General features: G+C 45.9%; 1 protein-coding gene across 1 annotated transcript in view; it reads right to left on the bottom strand.

The window, feature by feature from the left end:
- Positions 1-3,561: 3,561 nt before the first annotated feature.
- The window catches only part of LOC126548247 (uncharacterized), an 88,595-nt gene continuing 68,264 nt past the window's right edge, over positions 3,562-23,892 (bottom strand). Inside the window, exons 7-10 of the mRNA XM_050196399.2 lie at positions 7,935-7,970; positions 7,763-7,843; positions 7,555-7,665; positions 3,562-5,142 (exon numbers count right to left, since the gene is read on the bottom strand). Of these exons, the coding sequence (XP_050052356.1) occupies positions 4,912-5,142; positions 7,555-7,665; positions 7,763-7,843; positions 7,935-7,970 (459 nt within the window). The 3' untranslated portion in view covers positions 3,562-4,911. The remainder of the gene's footprint in view (positions 5,143-7,554; positions 7,666-7,762; positions 7,844-7,934; positions 7,971-23,892) is intronic.

Raw genomic sequence — 23,892 nt, 5'->3', positions numbered from 1 at the left:
ACTGCTAGCATTTTCAAGTTTGAGTTGCACTGAACACAATATGGTACCGCGTACCCAGAATTTGGGTTTCACCAGAATTAACTCTCCCTTCAATGCACAAAGGAGGCCAGTACTAGATATTCCAGTGTTCATGAATGCAGATTCCAGTGTGCGGCTCTTTGCACTCTTGCTCTCGGCTTCTTGCTATGCGGAGAACATGTTTTTGAACTTGCCTTCCAGCAGGGGAACTGGTGGTCTGTTTCAAGGTTCAGATTATACACCACAAGATCCAGTACTGAAAGAAACCCAGGCTAAGTTTTGCATGATGCTGCTAACCGGTAATACACTAGAACCTCTTTCAGACGTTATGAAAAAAACGCGAGAAAAAACACACTAACTGGGAAAATGTACAATCCGAAGCAACTAAAAAATTTGACAGGCTCAAATGTTGTTGACATCTACGTAATGCGAAGTGTCGCGCGGATCGTTGTGGCACGTGACGCCAACGCGCATGGAGCTGGTGGTGCTCCTGCGGCCCAAGACGCGTTTTGTTATTTTCCTATTGCGTATTGCTTTAAGAGGGCAACGGGAAACCGAAACGAAATCAAGCTGGTGGGTGACGCCGGATGCCGCTGAAGCGAAATGTGATGCCCACATCGCGTGGCCTGCAGCAGGGAACGGTGGCGCGTTTGGATAATCGCTTACTAAAAGCGTGCAGTACGCTACCAATGGCACTACGCACCCCGTGCTGTAGAACAGGTAGACGTAGATGTCTGTCACAATAGTTTCGGCGGCGATAGCTGTGAATGCAGTGCGCGATGACCCGAGTGGAGATTTGCTGGTACTGGAATAAGAAACTGTGCGCACCATAATTTTCACGTGAGACGGGCGGCTATATACTATTCTCGATCGTGCGCACCTCGCACCTTTTCTTGTTCACATGGGATCTAGCAGCCAGAAAACGTTACGAACACAGTCTGCAACAGGGAACGGTGGTGCGTTTCAGTTATCACCTGTTAAACGCATGCACTGTGCTTCTGACGGCACCACGCGCTGTGAAACAGACAGGCGAAGATGCTTATCGCAACAGGATTGATGGTGATAGCTGTGAATGCCACGTGCGAGGATTCCGGAGAAGATTTGCTGCTACCGAAGTGAGAAACTGAGTGCGCGCCGGTGTTTACCCGTGAGATGGGCAAGCGAGTAATGCGGTGAGGCTGCCGCGGCGGGCAGCTATATACTGTTCTCGATCGCAGACGCCTGGTGCATATTCTTGTTTACATGGGATCTAGTGGTCGGAAAACGTATCACATGATCGTAGTTTGGCGACGTACTGAACGTTGGTGCCGAAAAATCGTGTTTTCCGGGAACGTAGGAACCAGTAAAAAATGAGCGCAAGTGCACTGGGTCATTTTTTTGTGTTCTCGATTGTGAACGTTGGTGCCGAGAAAACGTACGTAACGGGAACGTATCACCGAGGTTCTACTGTACTTGAGCCGATAGACGCACGACTGCTTGTATTTCTCAGGCATTATGCAAACATATAATAAGGTAGATACGCTTTCTACAAAAAACACATTAAAGCACCATCTCGGCATCGTTAGCAGTCAATAAAAGCATGAGGGTATCAGCCAATAACACGCATTTGCTAACTCGTGGCACACTGATGTTCAAGCAAGTGCCGATAAAGTCGTCATGTGCCTTCTCTGTTCACGAAATTTATAAATAAATTAGCAGCCCGAGAGACATGGTAGCGTGATTTATACTAAATGGTCTACAACATACATTCAAAACTGAAATTTACTTTTGTGCCCGTTTAACGTTTGCCTTTAGTATCCGTTCAATGACTACTAGAGAGTAGTATAATGCTTGACCAAACACTCACACGTGGATTATTACAACTGCTCAAATTAAATTTTTTTTCAATTCATTAAAAAATTTTTTCTCATATTCCGCCTTTTTACTGGTAGCTGCTTGACTTTAATATATGAATGAACAGTGGCTACAGGAGAAGCCTGGTCAAAGTGGCTAGCAGTGCCTCAACTGTAAATTATGACATGTGCAATGCCAATTTGAATAACCATTCCTCCTACTATAAGGAAGCTCATTTTTAACTGAACCAATCATACCATGCCCTTAAGCACACATTTGCCAATTTTAACTGCACTAATCATTGAATGTTTGACTGATCAAGTAATGTACAGCAACCAATGCCACCTTTTAAAGGCCATCATAAAGTACATCTGACTTGAGATTACCATAGTTTGTTAATAAGGAATATTTAAAAATGCATACTTTTTGTTAAATACAAAGGAACACAAAAAATTGTTTAACAATGCACATAATATTTGCATACCTAAAAATGCTACTAAACAGCACTTCATGTAATTGAAAAAGAAGAGCAGGAGTACAAGCATTTGTGCTGACCTTCACTTGTAGTAGCCTGCCAAAGCTATTAGTAGCGCATGATGGTGACAATTGAAATAGCAAGAATTAACAATGCATTTGAACTGCTCTTTAAGAGGAAGCTTTAGCTCGGGCCCAACTCCGATGCGGCCTATTCAAATACATGTAGAACACAAAAACGGTTTTATGAGATAACCCCTGGACCGATTTTAATGAAATTTGTTGCATCTGAGAGAGAAAGTTAAATTCTAGTGACTGTTAGAAGCGGAATTTCGGTTTAGGGCCTGAATTTTGTTAAAAAGATTTTCAAAGATTTGAAAGCTTGAAAAAAATAGAAGCATGAAGTTTACAAATTCATAGCTGTGCATTGAGAACATATATTGCGGTTCTGTAAATGGCATCCATTAGATCATTGAAAGCGGACAAATTCGATGTCATCTTATATCTTACGTGAATTTGTTACGTTGTTTACAGGGGTTCTGTCAAAGCTGTATTTCCATATTACTAATTTTTTTAGATTCATGTGTGACACATCAACTTTGTCCGCCTTAGATGTACATTCATGCAATTCACAGTACAGTATTATCATTTTTCGTTGCTGAGTTACAGAGTTGTAAACTTGGTAGTTTTGTTTTTTGAAAATTTTCAATTTTTGCCAATTTTTAACAAAAAGTTGACAACCAAAATGAAAAATTCGAAACCGACAGTCACTAGATTTGCATATTTTCTTTTAAATGCAACAAACCTCGTCAAGTTTGTGCAGTGGTTGCCGAGAAAAACGAATTCTGCGTTTACGTGTATTTAGATAGGAGAACCCGAGCTAAAGCTTCCTCTTAACATATGAATATATAGTACAGTTTTCCCAAACCATCATGTGAAGAATGCAATTTACAGCCAGTCACAGGCAGGGAGTTGCATTACTTTTCAATATGAAGCCTTGGAAAATATCAGACCACTAAATAACAGAACTACCCATGTGCCATTTCTCACAACATTAAACTCAGATTTTGCATATTCATTTGTGAAAATCTTCAGCTTGATCTATACAGCCAGTCACTGCTGTCACAAGACAGGCTAGCAGAAATCTGCCCTGTCTGGTCTTTACTTATACATACACCATATGTAGTGCCAGCAAAGGATGCTGGCACCTTCTCCAAAGTAAAAGTACAGACTCTCTCAGAAAACAACTTATCTTTAAGGGCACTATATGCATGGCATAACTCAACAGCAGACTTTCCCTTCTCAAAATGTGGAGACATCGGCACTCTAAAAAAACGCACAATAAAAAAAAAGTTAATTTTGAAACAATTTCGCACAGCTCACATGCATCGACCAGAACTGTTACAACTGGGACATAGATATGTAAACTGCACACAATTAGCCCACTCTAAGTGGATTGATCATGCTAGCATCACCATTAGCCTTTTAACAGTTTCATTTCATGCTAAAAATGGCAGTAAAATAGGAAAATTTTAACATAATTTAAAACTCAACCAAGTGAGAAGCGATGTTTGACATGCTGACCTCACCGTTTTAAACCATGCAGATGGTACCAAAGGATACACGAAGAAGAGCACTTGTCACGGACCATAAAATGGCCAATAATCAATGACAATTTCGCTTGTCATAAACTGGTAAGTGTAGTGACAAACTGTGAAGTCATACCACAGCCCAAAATGCAAGTAACCTCATCATGGCACTTCATCAGAAATATTGCAGAAGTTGCTGTAAACATTAGGCCAATTTTTCAATAGCCATACTAACAGCAATTAGCAAAAACCACATAACTGTGCAGAGCAATATACAATGCCAATGCAAAATGACTCATATAATCACATGTTGGACTTTCCAACACAGCTGCCAGCTGGAATTAGCAAACTGGAAATGTCACACATGACAAGAATTGTACCACTACGTCCTGGCATTTCGATAAAATGGGGATGTAAAGAAATGCAGCAAGATACCCTCAGCAGGCCATCTTTGATGCTTTTAAAATGCAATGAAGTGCTGACAACCCACTCAGGTCAGGCAGATCACATGTACTACTTTCTCTGAATGATGACATTCTTCAAGCTTATACTTAATTCTAAGTCGTTCTTGATTTCTAGTTTACTTTAGGCAACAAAGCTACCTGTTATTCTGCCCTGGATTGACTGGTCACATTAAGTCCAACCATAAGGATTAAGTACAATGCAACACTTCTAGTGTGTGCCAAGTTTAAACTGCTGCCTGGCATTTTTCAGAAACTTTCCTTTCTTCAGTAAACTTACTGTTACTCTCCAAAAGCACATGCCAAGGTAGTCACAACCATAGCAAGTTGAGTGCAGCTGCCAACAAACTGCTCATCTTTCTGATACGCTTTGCGCACTTTTGTGTGCAATTTGACCCTCACAACCTGCCTGAACATGCTGTTCGGCAACACATTACAGATCCCTTTGTTCGATGAGGCTACCATGCTTGAGTGATGGAGCTTAAAGAAAACCTTGATGATGCTGCTGGCATGCAAGAAAGGCGGAGAAAAGAAGGTTAAAAACAGAGCTCTGAGAGGCTGCACTTAGTGAGAGGCTTAAAACGTAGGTGCTCTTCAATGAACTGGCAGGGACAGCGTGCCAGGGCACAATGGCGAGGTGGAGCTGGAGGACAGGGGCCATCCTCAAAACCATCGGGATGCACTGGCATGTTGAGGTCTAGTCGTTTTCTGACAAATTCTTTCACCCAACGTTGGCTGTAGCGGAGGAGAAGCTTTTCAGCATACTTCTGCATAAAGAAAAATTTGAGGGGCATGTATTCAGAAACTGTTTTAATGACACTGCAGCAGTCCAACTGAAGCAGTCACTGCTCTAAATAGGCAGACAATCAAGGATGAGCTCAAAATTTCGGCTACCTGGTTCCCTTATGGTCAACAATTCAAACAGTGCAGATGAAGGCACAAGAAAGAAATAAGGAGTTTATAAGAACTGAAAGCTGGGCAAGTTCATTTGGAAACACTTGGGCTGCATCTCTCCCTCTGTGTCCTGTCCCGACTTTTGTGTCGTTTCTGTAACTACAGTATTACCAAATCAACATACCCAGATTTCAGTTCTTGTGAACTTCACTTACCCCCATATTCAGAAATGCAACTTAAGTCGAAGCCCATGCTTGACTTGATTTAAATGACGCCTGGCGTTAACGCGCCCAAAGATGCTCACTGCGTTTCCTTCGGCACGTTCACGATAGGCGTCACTTAGATCAAGTCAAGCATGAACTTCGACCTAAGTTGCATTTCTGAATACGGGGGTTAGAGTACACTGGACTCTAATCTGTCATTAAGCTTCAGGATCAACAAAAGCACTTATGCCATGTCCCTTCTTCCACATCCTATCCAAATTTTGCCTGGCTTGTTTCAACCAAACGATGGATCAGTCAGGGATGCTGCTGAGTGTGTCCTGCCTAGCTTTCTGGCCTTGCCATTTGTATTGTTTGACATGTAGGTAATTAGAGGCATTTATAAAAATGCATTTTTAGTTTCCGTGACTTGAATTTTCGCATTGTACACCACAACAGACCATGCCCAGATTATATCCTGTCCACCTTATAAGAACAGTATATTGTAGAATACTTTACCAGTCAGCTGTCTGCCTCTTTTACTTTTGCTGTTTTATCTAAAAGTGACTAGGAAAACGAAACCAAAGTTTTGAGCAATGAATCATGAACTAACTACCAAGGCTACTAACAATGATAAAACCAGTGAAATGGGGCCTTATTTCATACTGGAAGGTACTGTAAAAAAAGCAACTCACCAGCTGAAACATAGTCTGAAGAAGCAGAGTAGAGAAGTAGAGCATTACAAAACTTTAATTTTGGGGTTTTATGGGCCAAAAGTACAATATGCTTATGAGGCATGCTGTTGTGGCGGACTCCTGATTAATTTTTAACACCTGAGGTTTTTTTAATGTGCACGGGCATTCTTGCATTTCACTCCCATAAAAATGCGGCTGCCACAGCTGGAATCTTAATGCGCACCCTCGGACTTAGCAGTGCAACGCCAAAGCCATTTGGCAACCATGGCGGGTGAGAAATAAAGCATGTCCACAAGCTAAATACACAGATTTCACAGGCAAGCACACTAACATGTGAAACATTTGTAATGTTAAAAAATGGATACCACAGCATTCACAAGTTGTAAGCCCATGATACAATAACATACATCCAATTTTATTGCAATCAATTCTACCCCAGTATAAGACTTACCATAGGTGTTTCTACTCCCCCCCCCCACACACACACACACATCTATACATGCACCATGTCTCACACAATATATGTCTCACACAAGATTGAAGTTCGTTTTTACTTGGATATTTCATTGTCAACGAAGGAAACAATTCTATAAATGACAAACAGAAGGCACAGAAATACTAAATGAGCCTAGAATGCCAGAGTTATTGTTCCTTCGTGTTGGAGCATTTTAAAATGGATAACAATTTTGCAGTTGTGCAACACAACAGCTTACAGGTGTCTGAAATGGATGCTTCGATTTTTCTATCAGACTTAAGACAGCACCCCTGAAGGATGACAGCAATTACTGACATTAAGAAAAGTATAAACAGCGGTTGCAAGTGACTTCAAGTCTTGGAACTAGAAAAATGGGATAGAAAAATGATTTCAATAGGGTAGTGCAGTTTGGAGATCCACATTGAGTGCGAGGCTCTGACAAATATGCCAACTATGACAGCCACACATTTCCCATCTTTTTTAACTATTTGTGCAAGTTTATTATATCCTACCTTAAATTGTGCTGCACACTTCTGTACATAACTATTAAAAGCATATGATGCAGCCAAAATTCAATTCTGGGGTTTTACATACAAAAACCACAATACGATTATGAGGCGCGCAGTTGTGGGGGGCTCTGGATTAATTTTGACCACCCGGGATTTTTTTAATGTGCACCGAATGCATGATACATGGTCATTTTTAGCATTTCCCCCCATTTAAATGAGGCCATCGTGGCCAGGATTTGACTCCGACCTCGTGCTTAGCAGCGAAATGCCATAGCCGCTATGTCACTACAGCGGGTGCAACCAAAATGAATTGCCTACATCCGATAATCAAGTGCTCATGTTGTGCCCTGGTGCTGGCAGAATTCATTCCAAAGACGCTTCCAAAAGTCAACGGCCAGATACTTACCTCTCTCTGCGAGATACGAGTTGTAGAGCTGCTTCCTGTAATGATGATGTCTGACATGTCAATGTCCATTCGTGTCCTATCAACTGGATATAGTGCTGCACCATTTCTGGCCTAAAAAGAGATGAAGAAAAAAAAAAAAACATATCAACCTGAATCTGTCTCGTAACCATTATAATCAAACATGACAGTAAAGAAAGCACCACTTCACTGAGTTGGTGGTGTCCCCCGTGGCCCTTGCATCAAGGGCATCTTGACGGTCTTGGTTTTCCAGCATCTCGTATAGATACCTCTGCAGATGACACCCCGAATGAAAATTATTCTAGTTTTTGCAAATGCCAGGAAGGAACTACCTATACAAAAATATTCAAAAGAGTACTTACAATGCATTGGCTAACATCAAAATAGACAAATATGAGCTAGTATTGTGTCAAGGAAGATAGAAAAGCACTGAACAATGGTGTTTTGAGAAATGTGTCACACAATTTCCTAGGCCAGAGCACTTACAGATAGAGTCGACATAAATCTCTGATAAGCATATTGGCACAGATCTATTTTTTGGATATGAAGACCGTTTGAACACAGACTTGACACTTTGCTGCAAAATCGGATTAATGTTGGTGACCAAAGTACCATAACAGTTTTACATAAAGTCAGGCCACAAGCCTGCAAACATTGAAGTTGTACTTTAGTGTCAAAATGAATTGGGCTTAAAAATCACAACTGTCTCACTAATGAAAGTAAAATCCTAACAAAAAAAATTGTATAATGTGTTAGTGAAGATCACAATATAAGAGTTTCTTGTAATACCATACTGCTGCTTGCAGACTACATGCCGTGGTTAGTATCTTGCATTTATAATTTCATTACAAAGAAAATCAGAGGATGTCTTGAGCTTTATTCCTTACAGAAAATGTGCTATTCTTTCAATGCTTCCTTTGTGATCTGTAAGGGTTCAATTTTGTAGCTCTTTACTTCCATTTCCTTCTGAGCTGTTGAAAGCTCTTGCTTGAATACAAAAATAAAGAGAGAAACCAGGTAGGTACATGAACATCTGTGTAGAGAAGTGAACATATCTGATTGCAGTCAGATTGAGTGCTAGCTGCAGCATATTGAAACACATATGCCCGTCACTGCCAGGACAGCAGCACGGTCTTTTTTAAATTATGCAAAAAACAACAAGAATGCCATTTCAGCATTTGCAGTGGTGAAACAGCCAGCAGATGAGCAAACAAAAGTCAGCCAGAGCCAAACATGCATCCTGCAGAACTTTCCTTCATACCATTTGTTCAAAAATGCTAAGTGCCTTGTTGCTAGCTAGGTGATGCCTTTACTCTGTCTCACAAAAGGTAAAAAAGGGAGCAAAAGAGACTGGAGCATCTTAGCGTGAGCACGCACTCAAGCCCTGTTGTGAACAAAGCAAACGCTGTGCATACACGCTACAGTTGCATTTGCTTTGCTATGTAGCGTAGATACCGCGGCCGCTGCGGGGTACCGCGACGAGTCCACTGGCTGATTGCACTGCGTCTCGCTAAGGACAACCGTGTTCGGCTTGCGTTTGGTGCGCCATAGGTGCCAAAATCAGTAGTGGTGTCTATGTGAACATCCAAAATCAAATTAGAAATATGCGCCATGGTGACATTCAGTAGGCTAGGCGGAGTGTTGTGGGCATACCTTGCTCCGCTGTAGCCTCCGCAGTGCAAGGCATTGAACAAGTAGTGGAAGCACCGCGAAGGCGGTTGTTCGATTGCCAATAACTCCACTTCTGCTAACGCATTGAAGTACTTCTCGTGGCAAAGTATTTCTGAAATAGTCTATTTTAACTTATGCATTTTCCCACTTTGATAGAAGGTGGTTCAGGGCCCCTTTAATGCAAGTCCATGCTGAGGCGAAAGGCATTAAGGGAGAGCAGCCTCCCAAAGCACTGAGGAAATCTGGCTGCACCTTGACGTTTTGATGACGGTGAGGCCCGACAGTCCAGTAGGCAAGACGTGCGACAGATTTGGCCACAAGTGAACACTTTCAGTACACCATGTCTCTCTATTTTGATTTTGAGGCCCTGCCATTGCTATATCCACTGACACACACGTGTGGCCATCTAATCCTCTATTTGGATGAAGGCCTTGCACAGCCTTATCTCACCTGCATGCATGCCCCATCCATAGAAGCATGACCTTGTGCACTAATTTTGGGATTAGACCCAGTGGCCATAGTGGGCCTACATAGCATTCAGCAAGAAAGTCAATAGAGCCCAGCATGACGAGTAATCCCAATGACATAAAAGTGAGAGCTATTTACAGATGGGCCGAACCACCACAAATGTTTGGGGCAGATCTTTTCAAACTTGGAGCCAAGTTATGTGGGGGCACTATTTTCGGGTGATCACTTTCGAAGATAGTTCAGAGATTTTATGAGAACAGGCACTGTATGTGACGAAGCATACGGCTGACAGTGCTCTTGGCACTGTGCAAACATAATAAACTTGGCACAGCGTCTCGTGAAATTATTTCTGAAAGTGATTGCCTGAGAATACTGCCCTAGAAGTATGTGCAATCACAAGCTGATGCAAAGCACTAAAGCCTCCACCTTTTCTTGTTTGTTTCTATTTCTCTTTTCTTTCGAGGAGTGAGGATGAGGCACTACACAAATGCCAAAACTAGCACAAAAGATCTGAGTGAAACAAGCAAATGAGACTGGCCATCATTGCATGCATTAGTCCTGAAATGATTATGTTATCAGACATCTAAAAGCACAGGTCCACACAATATGACACAGCAAGAGAGTTACAGCTAGGCTTCCAATTTTCAGTTTATTTTTATTTAAAAATATAGAGCAGTCTTCATTAGTGTCGATTAGCTTGGAAAAATCTTTGAAAGTCACCAAAACAATGGTGTAGAGTACACTTTTGTTATTCCGACTCCAGCTGCTTAGATTTATCAGATGATTCAATCCCGACCGAAGGTCCTGGCCAGCACCCGTACATTTCTATGGGCCAATACTTCCATCATTTCGATCCTGAAACTGGCACTCACCGGATACTTTGAACTTGACTAGTTCGCACAAATGTTGCCAATCTGTTAGCAAGGCTCCCGTGAATATGTGAGCCAAATAATATTGCACTGCATGCAGCAGGAAAAAAACTGCTAAATCGCTTGCTCTTGCTTCTGCAATGTCGTCATGCAGCGTCATCGCAAGCAGTGGGACCTACCAACAGCTGTTGGCTGATCTAGTCATTGTGAGGACATTTTCATTAATACAATTATTTATTGCTCGTTTGATTTAAAGAAATGAAAAATATATATGTCTACAATAAGAAAATGCACTGCACTCTTTGCACTGCCGGTCTACACATGACAGTTGCATGTTGCTGTGTCTGCTGCAAGTCTGCTGTGGAGAACTTTGCCCTGAAGGTGGTTTCATGGCAGTATGAGCCGCATTGCCATGAAACCACACCTCAAGGCAAAATTCACATTATGGTGAAGCCACACCTCAAGTCGAAATTCGCATATAATCCACACCAATGTTACTTTTAAGTTTAAAAATTTTCTTGATGCATGTTATGCGAGCAAAAATTTTGTACATATTGAGACATGTATAACGGAAAGCTTCGGTCTTGGTGAGCACTTTGCATCGCACAACTGATAGCCAAGATCAAGCAAAGATGAATTCGTTTACAGTTGCTTACTGATTTCAGCACCTGCTCAATTATTCAAACATAATAGTCGCAGCAGGCACATGGCCACTGCAAATATATTTGCGTCAACTCTGCACTAAACCACAACTTTGGTTGCCGACACCCAAAGAAACCAACGTAATTGTTATATTCAGTTTCGTTATTCATTTCGGTTCTTTATTCCCCAGGGGGCGCTTCTGTTCTTCATTATATATATTGGTTGTATATGTTAAATAAACGGCTTTTACTTCGGGACGGCTGGAGTCTGACTTCCACCTTCGGTCAACACCACATTGGCGACGAGGATGTCGTGAACGTACCCCCAGCCCCGCTGCGCCGTCCGTATCCGCCACCATGAGCTTCACCGGGCTTGCTCCGCCGCCGTTTTTCCTTCCGACGCCCGGCCGTCCCTCATTGCCATGGGAGCAGTGGGAGCAGATGTTCAACGTGTACTTGCTGGCATCCGGAGCCGCCGCATTCAAGCCGGAGCAACGCAAGGCTATTCTTTTGCATTGTTTGGGGGCGGAGGGCCAGCGTATTTATCAGACGCTACATGCAGGGACGAGCGCCGCAGCACCGGCCGCGCCAAGTGCCGCCGCACGCGCCGATGACAAGTCTGCCGTGGCCCCTCCTGACGAATACGACTCTGCACTCGCCGCATTACGGCTACAGTTTTCGACGTCGCGCAACGTTATCATCGAGCGTCATCGCTTTCACCGCCGCAGCCAACACACAGGCGAGTCCGTTCATGACTTTGTTGCCGCTCTACGGGAGCTAGCGTCACATTGCTCGTTTGCCTCGCAAGATGATGCTTTGCGGGACCAATTCGTTGCCGGCGTAGCTTCCCCTCGCGTACGTGAGCGGTTACTGCTCGAGGGTTCCACACTTTCATTCGAGAATTCTGTTCGAATTGCACTTCAGTTTGAGCAGGCGGCTGAAGAGCTAAAAGAGCTTTCTGCTTCGGTCGAAGCAATTTCATTGCGGCAGCGTCGAAAACCATCGTCGCATTCTTCGAAAAAAAGGAATTCACGACCGGCAGCCACCGTAGAGCAGAATTTAACGAGGAGCGTGAGCGGCTCACGTGCGCCGCAGCGGAACCGCCCCCCTCAGCGGTACCGAGAACAGAGTAGCCGCTCCGGCTCGCCACATTGTTTCCGATGCGGTTCGCGGGACCACATCGCGTCAGCGCCACAGTGCCCAGCGCATGGCAAGACTTGTTCGTTTTGCGGTCACAAGGGCCACTTTCAAAGGGTATGCAACCGCAAGCTAACCCAAATGCAAGGCCGAGTACGTGAAGTTGAATTTCATGAAGATGTTTCGTCATCCAGCAGTGCTGAGGATGTTTTGACTGTGCAACGTTCCGCGCGTAGCGGAATTCATATTCAATTGCAAGTCGCGAATGTCACTTTGACATTCCTTGTTGATTCAGGGTCGTCTGTTTCAATCCTGTCGGAACAAAAATTCAGTCGATATTTTCAGAGCGTTCCACTCCTGCCTGCTCCGCATGTTAGTCTGTTTGACTACTCTCAACGGCTGATTCCAGTGCTAGGTTGTTTCCAGGCAGACGTTCGATTTAAAGGCCGCACAGCGTCGCTACGTTTTTATGTTGTTCACCGAGGCACTTCTCTGATCGGTCTAGACGGCATTAAAGCCTTGGATCTTCGCATTGAGGGTTCTGCTCTCAAGTGCCTATACACGTCCGTTACTCCGCAGCCGACTGTTGTTGACCCGCTATCCTGTTCTATTTCCACATCGTCAAGCACGCAGCCCCGTAACAAAGCTCTTCCGCCAGCCTTAGCACATGAGTTCAGTTCACTTCTCAGTCCCGAGTTGGGTCTCGCTAAGGGGTTCACGCATCGCATCAAGACACGGCAAGGCTTCGCCGTCTGCCGTATTCTCTCCGTTCACCAGTATCAAATGAGCTTCATAGGTTGCTGAGCCTTGACATCATCGAGCGGATCGATGCTTCTGAATGGGTGTCCCCCATTGTTGTTGTTAACAAGAAAGATGGTAGCATCAGGATCTGTGTAGATCTTCGAGAGCCGAACAAAGCTATTGTTCCAGATAGTTTCCCATTGCCCCATACAGAGGAGCTGCTTCACGCTTTGGTAGGCGCTACACACTTCTCCAAACTTGACTTGGCTTCTGCTTACCATCAGGTTCTCTTGCACCCTGACAGCAGGGATCTGACGGCTTTCATCACCCATGATGGCCTTTTCCGTTTTAAAAGAGTTTGCTTTGGGTTGGTTTCTGCCCCAGCGGCATTTCAGAAGATGATGGCGAAAATCCTTGACCGCTGCCCTGGCGTGTTATTCTACATTGATGATGTCATCATTTTTGGCAAGACCGCAGAACAACACCTTTCAAACTTGAAGACCGTGCTGCTAAAGATCAAGAACACAGGTCTGAAACTGAACAACAAATGCCTTTTCGACGTTCCAGAACTTGCCTTTCTAGGGCACAAGGTCACTGCACGTGGTATCTCGCCACTTCCAGAGAAAGTAGACTCCATAGCTAACACACCAGTGCCAACTGATGTGGCCGCCCTTCGTTCGTTCCTGGGCCTCGTAGAATACTACTCCAAGTTTGTTCCACACTTGGCACAAGTGGTTGAGCCTATGAGAGTCTTACTTCGCAAACATGAGCCATTCATCTGGTCTGCCGAAGCAGACAGCAGTTTCCGGAGGGTCAAGGAAATGCTTTCGTCAAGTACAGTCCTCCAGATGTTCGATCCGTCATTGCCAGTAATTGTGTCGACCGACGCGTCCGACTGTGGGCTGGGAGCAGTCCTGCAGCAACAAAGTGGCCACGAGCTCCGCACAGTCGCTTTCGCATCCTGTACACTGTCGCCTGCAGAGAGAAAATATTCAGTCGGTGAACGAGAAGCACTTGCGTGCATTTGGGCGTGTGAGCGATGGCACACGTACCTGTGGGGTCGCCATTTCACAATTCGAACAGACCACCAGGCACTGGTGTCCTTGCTGTCGTCACAAGGACATGGAAGACGCCCACTTCGAATCGCACGCTGGAGTGCACGACTGCTTTGCTACAATTTCACTGTTGAATACCGCAAGGGGTCCACAAACACTGTAGCAGATGCACTTTCTCGGCTACCAGCACCTACCTCGGAGGCAGAGATTGCTAAGGAGGAAGAAATTGTCTCGTTCATTGAGCCAGCCTGCGTGACTAAGGAGAAGTTCAGGCAGGCCGCCCTCGACGACAGTTGCCTGGAAGCCGTCAAGTCATTCGTGCTGAGTTCCTGGCCGCCAAAGAAGTCCATACCAGAAGAGGCGAAACCATTCTACGCCATTCGGGAAGAACTTTCTGTTGTCGATGACTTGCTTCTGCGTGGAGAGCGCCTCGTTGTTCCGTCCTCCCTCACGGCTCAGATCATCGGCATCGCGCACGAGACACATCCGGGTATCACGCGCACGAAGGCGCGACTGCGTGAGCGGTTCTGGTGGCCACGAATGGATAAGCAAGTGGAAACGGCAGTAAATAACTGCCATATCTGCCTGGAGGCAGATAAGTCCGCCAAAACATCACCAGCACCGTTGCAACCTGTTGAATGGCCTGAGCGACCGTGGCAAAAGCTTGGCCTAGACATTGTTGGTCCCTTGGAGCATGCAGCCTACAACAGCAGATTTGCTGTAACGCTTGTTGACTACCATTCGAAATGGCCAGAGGTGTACTTTTGCAGCGAAGTGTCCACGAGCACCGTGAAAGACTTAAGAAGTGTTTTTGCCCGGGAAGGCTACCCGGAAGAGATCGTTTGTGACAATGGACCTCAGTTCACTTCGCGTGAGTTCATAACTTTCCTGCAACACAGAGGCATCAGTCTTTCACATTCTTCAGTATACTACCCCCAAGCCAATGGGCAAATAGAACGTTTCAATCGTACATTGAAAGACTTCATTCAAGTCTCACTCCTCGAAAGACGACCACTCCGGCAAGCTGTCACAGAATACCTTGCCATTTACCGCTGTACTCCGCACGCCACCACCGGAGTCGCCCCAGCAGTTCTGCTGCATGGTAGAATGCCCCGAACCAGGCTGGATATCGTGGGTTTCTCGGCACCAGCATTTGCGGAAGATCCAGCCAAGGAGTTGGCGCGACTTCGTCAAAGGGTTCGGCGTCAGCAGCAAAGCAGCAAGCACTACACGGACAAAAGAAGAGCCGCCAAGAAGACGAAGATAGCCGTAGGCGATTTTGTCCGTGTCAAAAAACTGTCCGTTCGGTTCAAGGGAGACTGCGCCTTTTCTTCACCCACTGAGGTGATCAAGAGGAGGGGACCAGCCTCTTTCCGACTTGGAGACGGCCGTACGTGGAATGCCTCCAAGCTTTCCAGGGTTCCGGAGAGGGGCACCTGGGGACCAGGCCCACCTGCCACGCCGCAGCCGCGGTCTCCTGAGGCGCTGCAACCTGCCACGCCGCAGCCGCGGTCTCCTGAGGCGCTGCAACCTGCCACGCCGCAGCCGCGGTCTCCTGAGGCGCTGCAACCTGCCACGCCGCAGCCGCGGTCTCCTGAGGCGCTGCAACCTGCCACGCCGCAGCCGCGGTCTCCTGAGGCGCTACAGCCTGCCACGCCGCAGCCGCGGTCTCCTGAGGCGCTACAGCCTGCCACGCCGCAGCCGCTGTCTCCCGACGTGCTGCAGCCTGCCGTGCTACAGCCTCCTTCTCCCAGGACGCAGGCACTGTGTCCTGGCATACCGCAGCAGCAGTCAACGAGCCCGTCGCCAGTGCGACGTCCAACGCGGCCGACCCGAGAGCGCCGGCCACCGGCCTGGCTCAAAGACTATCAGACCAATTAGTTCGTGGTCTGTCATTGTGTACATAGGTTGTAAATATATGTAAATAAGTACAGTGTGCATGCTTTGGGGTTTTCGTTACTAATACTTACTAACAACTAACTACTAAAAATAAGGGAGGGAGTATGTTATATTCAGTTTCGTTATTCATTTCGGTTCTTTATTCCCCAGGGGGCGCTTCTGTTCTTCATTATATATATTGGTTGTATATGTTAAATAAACGGCTTTTACTTCGGGACGGCTGGAGTCTGACTTCCACCTTCGGTCAACACCACAGTAATGTTGGGGGAAACCATGCTGGTTAGGCCCAACAGCCAAGGCAGGAGCAGCGGTGGACAGCAAACCGCCCCGGCAAGCTCATTTGTGATTGGGCCCCAGATCAAGCGCGTGGGCTAGACTGAGGATTGCAAAAGCAGCGAGCATGCCTACCAGTGAATTTGCGTAACACAGCATAAATGGCTGGTATTACATAGTCAAAACTGCACTTCACAGCACCACAAAGGTACATGATGAGTGAACACAAAAGGCTCCGACCACCACAAAATTTTAAGTAGACTGCAGCACAACAGTAAGCAAGAGCCTGTAAAAAAATTCTGTGCTGCTGGAGTTGTAAGAAATGTTGAACTTGCATTTCTGCGTGAGAACATCTGAATAACAGCACTTACAAAATAAAATGACTGCAGAGATGAATCTGTTTCGTTTTTTAAAAGAACCAACTTTTTTTTTAGATTTGTCAAAAATCTGGCTCTTAAGTCGGGTTTTATGCAAATCTTACGATAATTTAAACTATTTGCTTCAAAGTTATTCGACACTAATCACTATTTGCTTCGACTTTGCTTCGAACCAAAGAATTTATATTCGCACAGGCCTACTAACTACTATGGCACTGTATATGTTTCGACTTGTCTCATTCGTGATACAGAAGTCGGCAGCATTCAGAAAACAGTGCTCACGAACTGCGGGTTCGATCACAGAAAGGTAAATTTATTGTATTTCAGTGCAATGTTGCATTGTATGTCATTGTATTGAGCGCCAAGTAAGCATAGCATCTCTATATAATGTGGGCACCTGATAATTTTCCAATGAGAAGAGATGGCCTGTTCCTTTTCTCTCATATTTTTCTTGTTCTGGAGTAGCCTTGATTGTACCGAGTAGCCAGATTATACATCAACCCATCCTCTCTATATTGCTTGTTCACTGCTGTGTACTTCTTCAAAAGACAATGTTGAAGCCTTTTCGAACAACTTATATCTTTTTGGTCACTGTGAACAGCATGAAAAGGTGTAAATAAAATGTTAAAACTTATATGCGATCTTAGGTTTACAGAACCTTGTCATTTTCTCATTGTGCTGAATGCATGAGATCAGTTTTGTGCTCCAGTACATGACTGCATGAGCTGGAATGGTCACCGTGTACACTAACGGCTTTAAAAAAATGGTAATGCTATAACAACAGTGATAATTATTATAACAACAACAATGGTAGTTGCAGTAGAAACAGAGAAGCCCCTTGGAAAACGTGTGACAGATTTGCAAGCAAACATTAACTTGCTTTGCGCACGCCTATGCAAAGATCAGCAGAAGAAACAAAGAAAATTCTAGGACTACAGTAAGCCCCCGTTAACTCGAAGCTGTAGAAACTGTAAAAAATTTAGACATTAGTGGAGCCCGCTGGCCACGCACAGACGACATGGAGCCTTTCCAAAATGCCACCAGTAATATTCTCGGTCACTTTTCTGTGCACTGGCACTGGACACTTCGGCATCTATAGGTAAATAGCGTTACCGGCACTGTACCAAGCATGCTTGGCACAGAGTCAAGACGATTAATCCTAATACATATGAAGCCAATCATGCGAGCATAACCGGTTCCAGACATACAACAAGCTTACGCTGCTACTTTCTGCATCATAATGAATCCCCGACAACTTCACTTCGAAAATCGAAATGGCCTGTGGAACAGCACAATTGTCATATCTTTAGCAGATGCCTATGAATGTTGCAGCATTTAGGCCACACCACTGCATGAGCATAAAGCAAGCATCTTTATCAAGCTGCAACCTAGGCGAGATGCTGTGTGCTTGCAAGCTGGCTTCTTCTGGGCGCAGTGCTTAGGCTGAATGCACCTGCTCAAAAGCGGTGATCATATTGCTCATTGTCACAATTAATACGCTGTGACCACATTCATGCGTTCCTGACAGCGTCATAATTGAGAGGGAAAAGAAAGATTTCCAGCTCACCACAGCTGCACGAGGCCACAACAAAGTGGTAGCTGCCAAGCAAATACACACGAGCAGTGACAGACAGAAAGAAGAGGTAAAGATAAGCGGAAAGCGTGACCCGTCGCGCCGTCTGGCTCGGTGTTGTGCCACACTGCGTGCCTATCATTGAGGCAATGGGTACTCCCCCCATGTTCTTCTGAGGTGGTTGCCCTTGTGCTATGCTTCAAACTTCCATTGCCTGCTTGCCCCCTTGAGGGTCTTGCCTCTGTGCCACAGTTCAAAGCCTTCAAAGTTCCAGTGAACTGTTAACCCCTTCCCGCCGGTCAAAGTGGGGGACCTGGTGACACCCAGCACCAGCATAGACTTCTCCCATGACGAGAAGGAATGCGATGCACGTGACTTCAGCACCCACCCCGCCTCGTCCTCCTGATGATGGGTCTGCAGGGGCATTTAAGGCAGAACCTGCCCATTGTTAGACGAGTCACCACCAGCCACCATGACGGTCTGGTGCGCTCTTACCGCTACATGTATGCTATTTTCTACTATATCTGTACCGACTATATAAAGGTTTTTTTCTTCCTCTTCGTCTGCTACAAGAGCCCGTCTCTAGTCCCCCACCCTGAAGTCGCAATACTCGGCTAGTGAGCTGCCACTGAGCAAAATGAGTGCAAGCGACGCTTCCGACGCTGAACTGTTGTCTTTTTCATGGCATTTTCGAAGTCAAGATTTCAAGGTATGTGGAGTCCGGCGCAAAAGCTGTTTGAGATAAGGGGTAAAAGACACATGGGTTGACACCCAGACCAGAAAAAAACTTCAACTTCATTGATACTTTGAGATATCAGAGTTCGAGTTAATGATGGTTTATTGCATTTGATTTCTGAGCCAATGTAGGTTACTGCAGAAGCTGCGGCCACTGAATGCCATAGGCACAACAAAAGTAATCACAGATAGGTTTGCAAGTATATGGAATTGAAATGTGTATTAGCACATGGTCACTGATCTGCATAGAATGGAACCACTAGCCTGGTCCCAGCATTCCTTGCTGGCTTGTAAGGTCTTAGTACACGCCATACGCTTTCTCTGGTGGTGCAATCTAGATTGCTCCATTGGATTCTGTGCCTTCGGCGCAGCCATTGCTTCTGATAGATGCATGCAGGGTTGTCACAGACACCACTGAAGCATAAAGTTTAGCCACAAGAAGCTTGCGCATGTAGAATGCGATAAGAATTTCCGAAATATTTATGAAACTGATTTGATGCTTCTGAGCATTGATGCATGAGCGAGGGGAGCATATATGCTTTCATATGTTGCCTCCTGAAGCAATGCCAATCCAAGCCAATGGCAAGTGCATGTCGGCTCGAAGGATAGCGATTTCTCTGCAACGGAATGGTGCCACCGTCTGTCACCGTGCAGCACGTTTCAATGTTTTTTTCTTTGCCATAATGGTGACAGATGGCGCCAACATTCCACTGCAAGTGAATTGCGAGCTGTGTGTGACAACAGACTAGGCTTTCATCCCGCGATATCTACCAAGTAATCATTTTCAAGTTACAGTGGAACCCCGATTATACGACTTTCTTGGAACCGCGAAAATGCGTTGTAAAATGCGGGCGTTGCAAAATCCGAACGTAAGTTATGCCTATAAAAATACTACTTATTTCACACGATGGATTTACGAGGAACTTCAATTTAAACTACTAACATACTCTGCAGGGCTTGGAAACCCAAATTACCAAAAGAGTAAATGCAATAAGAATTATTGCTGCAGTACAGGTACCAATCATGCTTTATTCAAACGAACCTTTACGGCACTTTACTGCCCACTGCCGCGATTTCCGCCAGCTGGCGCGAACTTTAAAAAAAGTCGGTAAGTTTCTTTTGGACCTTGATTGATCCTTGAACCAAGAGCTTTCGCTGGAGTTAGGCAATGTCCAAAAGGAGGTCCTCTGCGGCGTCGCGTGGACAGATGAAGTCCCGGATGCTGTCCATGTGCTGTAGCACCTCGGTGAAATTGAAATTGTCGTCGGCGAAGCCTGCATCGGCCTCGAGCGGCATCGAGGTTGTTGCGTCCCCAGCAGAGGAGGCAGTCTCTTGCTTAAAGCCACAGTGCTTGAACGAGTTAGCGACTGTGCTTCGCGACACTGCGTTCCACGAACTGGCAATAAAATGCATGGCGTCGAGCACAGTGATCTTCTTTTCCGACTCGCTGTGCTCCATAGCCGCCAGCCGACGCTGCACTAACCGCTTCTGGTACCCTTGCTTGACGCACTTAATGATGCCGGCATCCAGCGGCTGCAACCACCTTGTGCAGTTGGGAAAAAAAAAAAAAAAAACTTTATGTTCCTCAGGCTGGACGTATCGGGTGGGTGGTACGGTGCGTTGTCCACGAAAAGCAATATTTTCCTCGCCTTAGCACTCATTTTGTTATCCAGCTGCTGCAAAAAAATGCTGAAGAACGAAGACGTCATCCACGCCTTTTTGTTGAAGTTGTAGCTGCATGGCAGCGTCTCCAAGTTCTTAAAGCACCGTGGCTTTGCAAACTTTCCAACTACGAGCACGGACAGCCTCTTGGAATCGTCCTTGTTAGCACAGAATAGTGCCATCACAAGCTCTTTACTACGATTGCCACCATGACAGCTGTCAGCCTTAAACGCAAGGGTTTGCTCGGGCTGCTTATGGTAAAATATACTGCTCTCGTCGCACTGAAAACATCGCAGGGCTTGTATGCAGCAATCATGTCTGGCAGCGACTCCATCCACTCGTTCACCATCGAAACGTCCACGGAAGTGCTTTCTCCGCAGGAGCGGCGGTACACAATCCTGTTTCGTTTTTTAAAGCGATTCAGCCACCCATTCGACGCCTGAAAGTCGTCGATGCCCAGACACAATGCCACAAAGTCTGCCTTTTCTTTTAGAATGTTGCCGTCAACGTTGATTGCAGAGCTCCGTGCTTGATGCAGCCACTTGACGAGAACTTCTCATGCTGTCCTTCTTTTGCCGCTTTCTGCTGGAGCCCAAACTTGTTGGCATTCTGCATTCTGCAGGCCTGCCAGTAGGCTTATTAGGCATATTGGTGCTCATACTGTGACAGGAGAAGGGGGTGCACGTGTGTATAATTAAGGAATACCTACTGTGTCCCGTGATAATTGCCCCTTCCCACGCTTGTTATGCTTCACCGCGTAACATTTCTGTACTGAGGCGAAGCTAACTTTTGGAGACTGGCATTACGCAACACGCTGTGCTCTGCGAGCTTCTAAGCCAGTCGTGAGAATTACAAAGGCGGAGTCGGTGCCATTGCTGACAGCGGCGAATTCTTTCAATGAAAAACACGGCATTGCATGGCAAGGAGCTTAATAGCGAACGTAGAAGCAGCTGGGCCTAACGTTGCCGCGGTGGTGGCTACGGCTGCCAGCGGATCTGCGTGCGAGAGTGCCGGTTCGAGGCGGCGAGATAATCAAAATGGCGGCGGTGGTGGATTTGATTAATGCCATTTCAGACCTGCAGTCAGGGCAATATACATTGACTATATGGAGTACATGGTGGTGCCGCAAAGCCGTGCGAATTGCCGCAGGCATGTCCGAAAAATCGGGCGTCTGAAAAATCGGTCGTTAACTACTCTGGCAATACCTCGTGTCGATGACACGGCGTCAATGACGATACGTTGCGATTCCTCCGTTACTGGACCCAGCATTAACACGACTATCGTTCCCTTTCAATAAAGTTACAACTAATTTTCTCTGGTAGAAGCACAAATTCCCTGAGTTTTCCCTGAGTATTTCCAGACTATTCAAATTCCCTGAGAATTCCCGGTTTTCCCGGTTGGTAGACACCCTACATTAACACACATGTGTCACTGACTAGCCCAAGAAATATTTTTGCCGACCTGCATCACTTTTTCCCACCCAACACATGGCACTAATGATGGGACTGAGTAGACTGTATTGCTAAAGTGGGACTGAGCGATGCCGAGTTCATCAGGTAAATTGAGACGAGTAGCACATCGGCACACCAAACATCCGTCATGCATACTGCATACTGCATGCTGTCAAATATTGAAATGAATAACACCTCCTGACCACGATACGTCATCCCCTGGTCTACTGCGTGCTTGATATTCCTCATTTATCGAACAGCTCTGTAACAATTGCCAATGGGGAGTTGTCTCAAGCCTAGAATAACCACTTCACTAGTTCGTCCTTGAACACATGTAATTCTCGAAAATGCCAAGAACACCTGACGCAACTACGTTGTCACTAGTTTAGCATGTAAAATAACATTATTCAATAAGCCTTTATAGTCAGAGACTGAAAGCAGTGCTAGAGCATACTAGATAGGGGGAATGGGTCCAGAGCGAACTCTGCACTTAAGAATGTTTTAATGAAATGGCCAAATGGTGCCACTGTTGCCTTCACCTGAAGTGACGGCCGCGTACGCCAGCCAACGGCGTGCTTATGACGAGACACCTGGAGCCACCCTACCAGAGCTGCATGTGGATCACATGTCAGATGTCTACACTTCTTTCTGCCGGTATAAACTCGACTAAAACAAAGTGCAGGGTTGTCCACTCTAAGGATAAACACGCGAGCATGTGGCCTCGCGTTGCTGTGCGCCACGTGCAGTTGCCAAGAGCAACACTTGCTGTGTCGTCTGCTACGCTGCCGGCATACACAAAGTCTTACTTGATACTGGCACTGTAGCTTTGCTTGCAATGCGGTACACAAGCGCCCGCACGCGGCACAACAAACTGCTTGAAGTGGTAAACAAGTTGTCCAAGAATAAGTGTTTTTTAGAGTCGCAGGCTCCAATGACCAAGGCGACCTGACGGGTCTTTCAGGTTAGCGAGCCAGCACAGAGCGTGGTGGTCACTGACGACCTTGAAGTGCTTCCTGTAAAGATACGGCCGAAATTCTATGACTGCCTAAACGACAGCGAGGCATTCCTTTCTGGTCGTCTAATAGTTCCAATTCGGCTTTCGGCAGGGATCTGTTCACGTAGGCGATGGTTCGCTCCAGGCCGTTCTTCTTTTGAATCAATACAGCACTGAGTCCTATGCCACTTGCATCCGTGTCGATCTCGGTGTCAGCGCTCTCGTCGAAATGGCCGAGTACTGGCGGTGACTGCAAGCGTCTTGGAAGTTTGCGAAAAGCGTCTTCTTGGGGTTCTTCCATGTGAACTGCGCGTCGGCTTTCGTAATGTGAGTGAGAGGTTCTGCGATTCGAGAGAAATCTCGGACAAAACGCCTGTAATACGCACAGAATCTACGCACAGCTTTCTTTTCACTGGGCATCGGGAAACTTTCGATGGCTGCCGTCATTTTGGGGTCCGGACGTACGCCTTCGCGATTAACTACGTGGCCGAGGAACAGGAGCTCTTTGTAGGCGAAACGACATTTCTCTGGTTTCAGAGCGAGTCCAGACGTCCTAATTGCCTCTAGCACGGTCTGTAGCCTGTTAAGGTGCTAGAGACGTCACGTCATCAAGATATACGAGGCATATCTTCCATTTCAGCCCAGATAACACGGTGTCCATGACACGCTGAAATGTCGCTGGCGCTGAGCATAGTCCAAGTGGCATAACTTTAAGTTCGTAAAGACCATCCGGCGTGATGAAGGCAGTCTTCTCATGGTCCCTCTCGTCAATCT

This window comes from Dermacentor andersoni, chromosome 1 (assembly GCF_023375885.2).
Source record: "Dermacentor andersoni chromosome 1, qqDerAnde1_hic_scaffold, whole genome shotgun sequence".
Taxonomy (NCBI): Eukaryota; Metazoa; Arthropoda; class Arachnida; order Ixodida; family Ixodidae; genus Dermacentor; species Dermacentor andersoni.
This window is presented reverse-complemented; position numbering and strand designations above follow the sequence as displayed.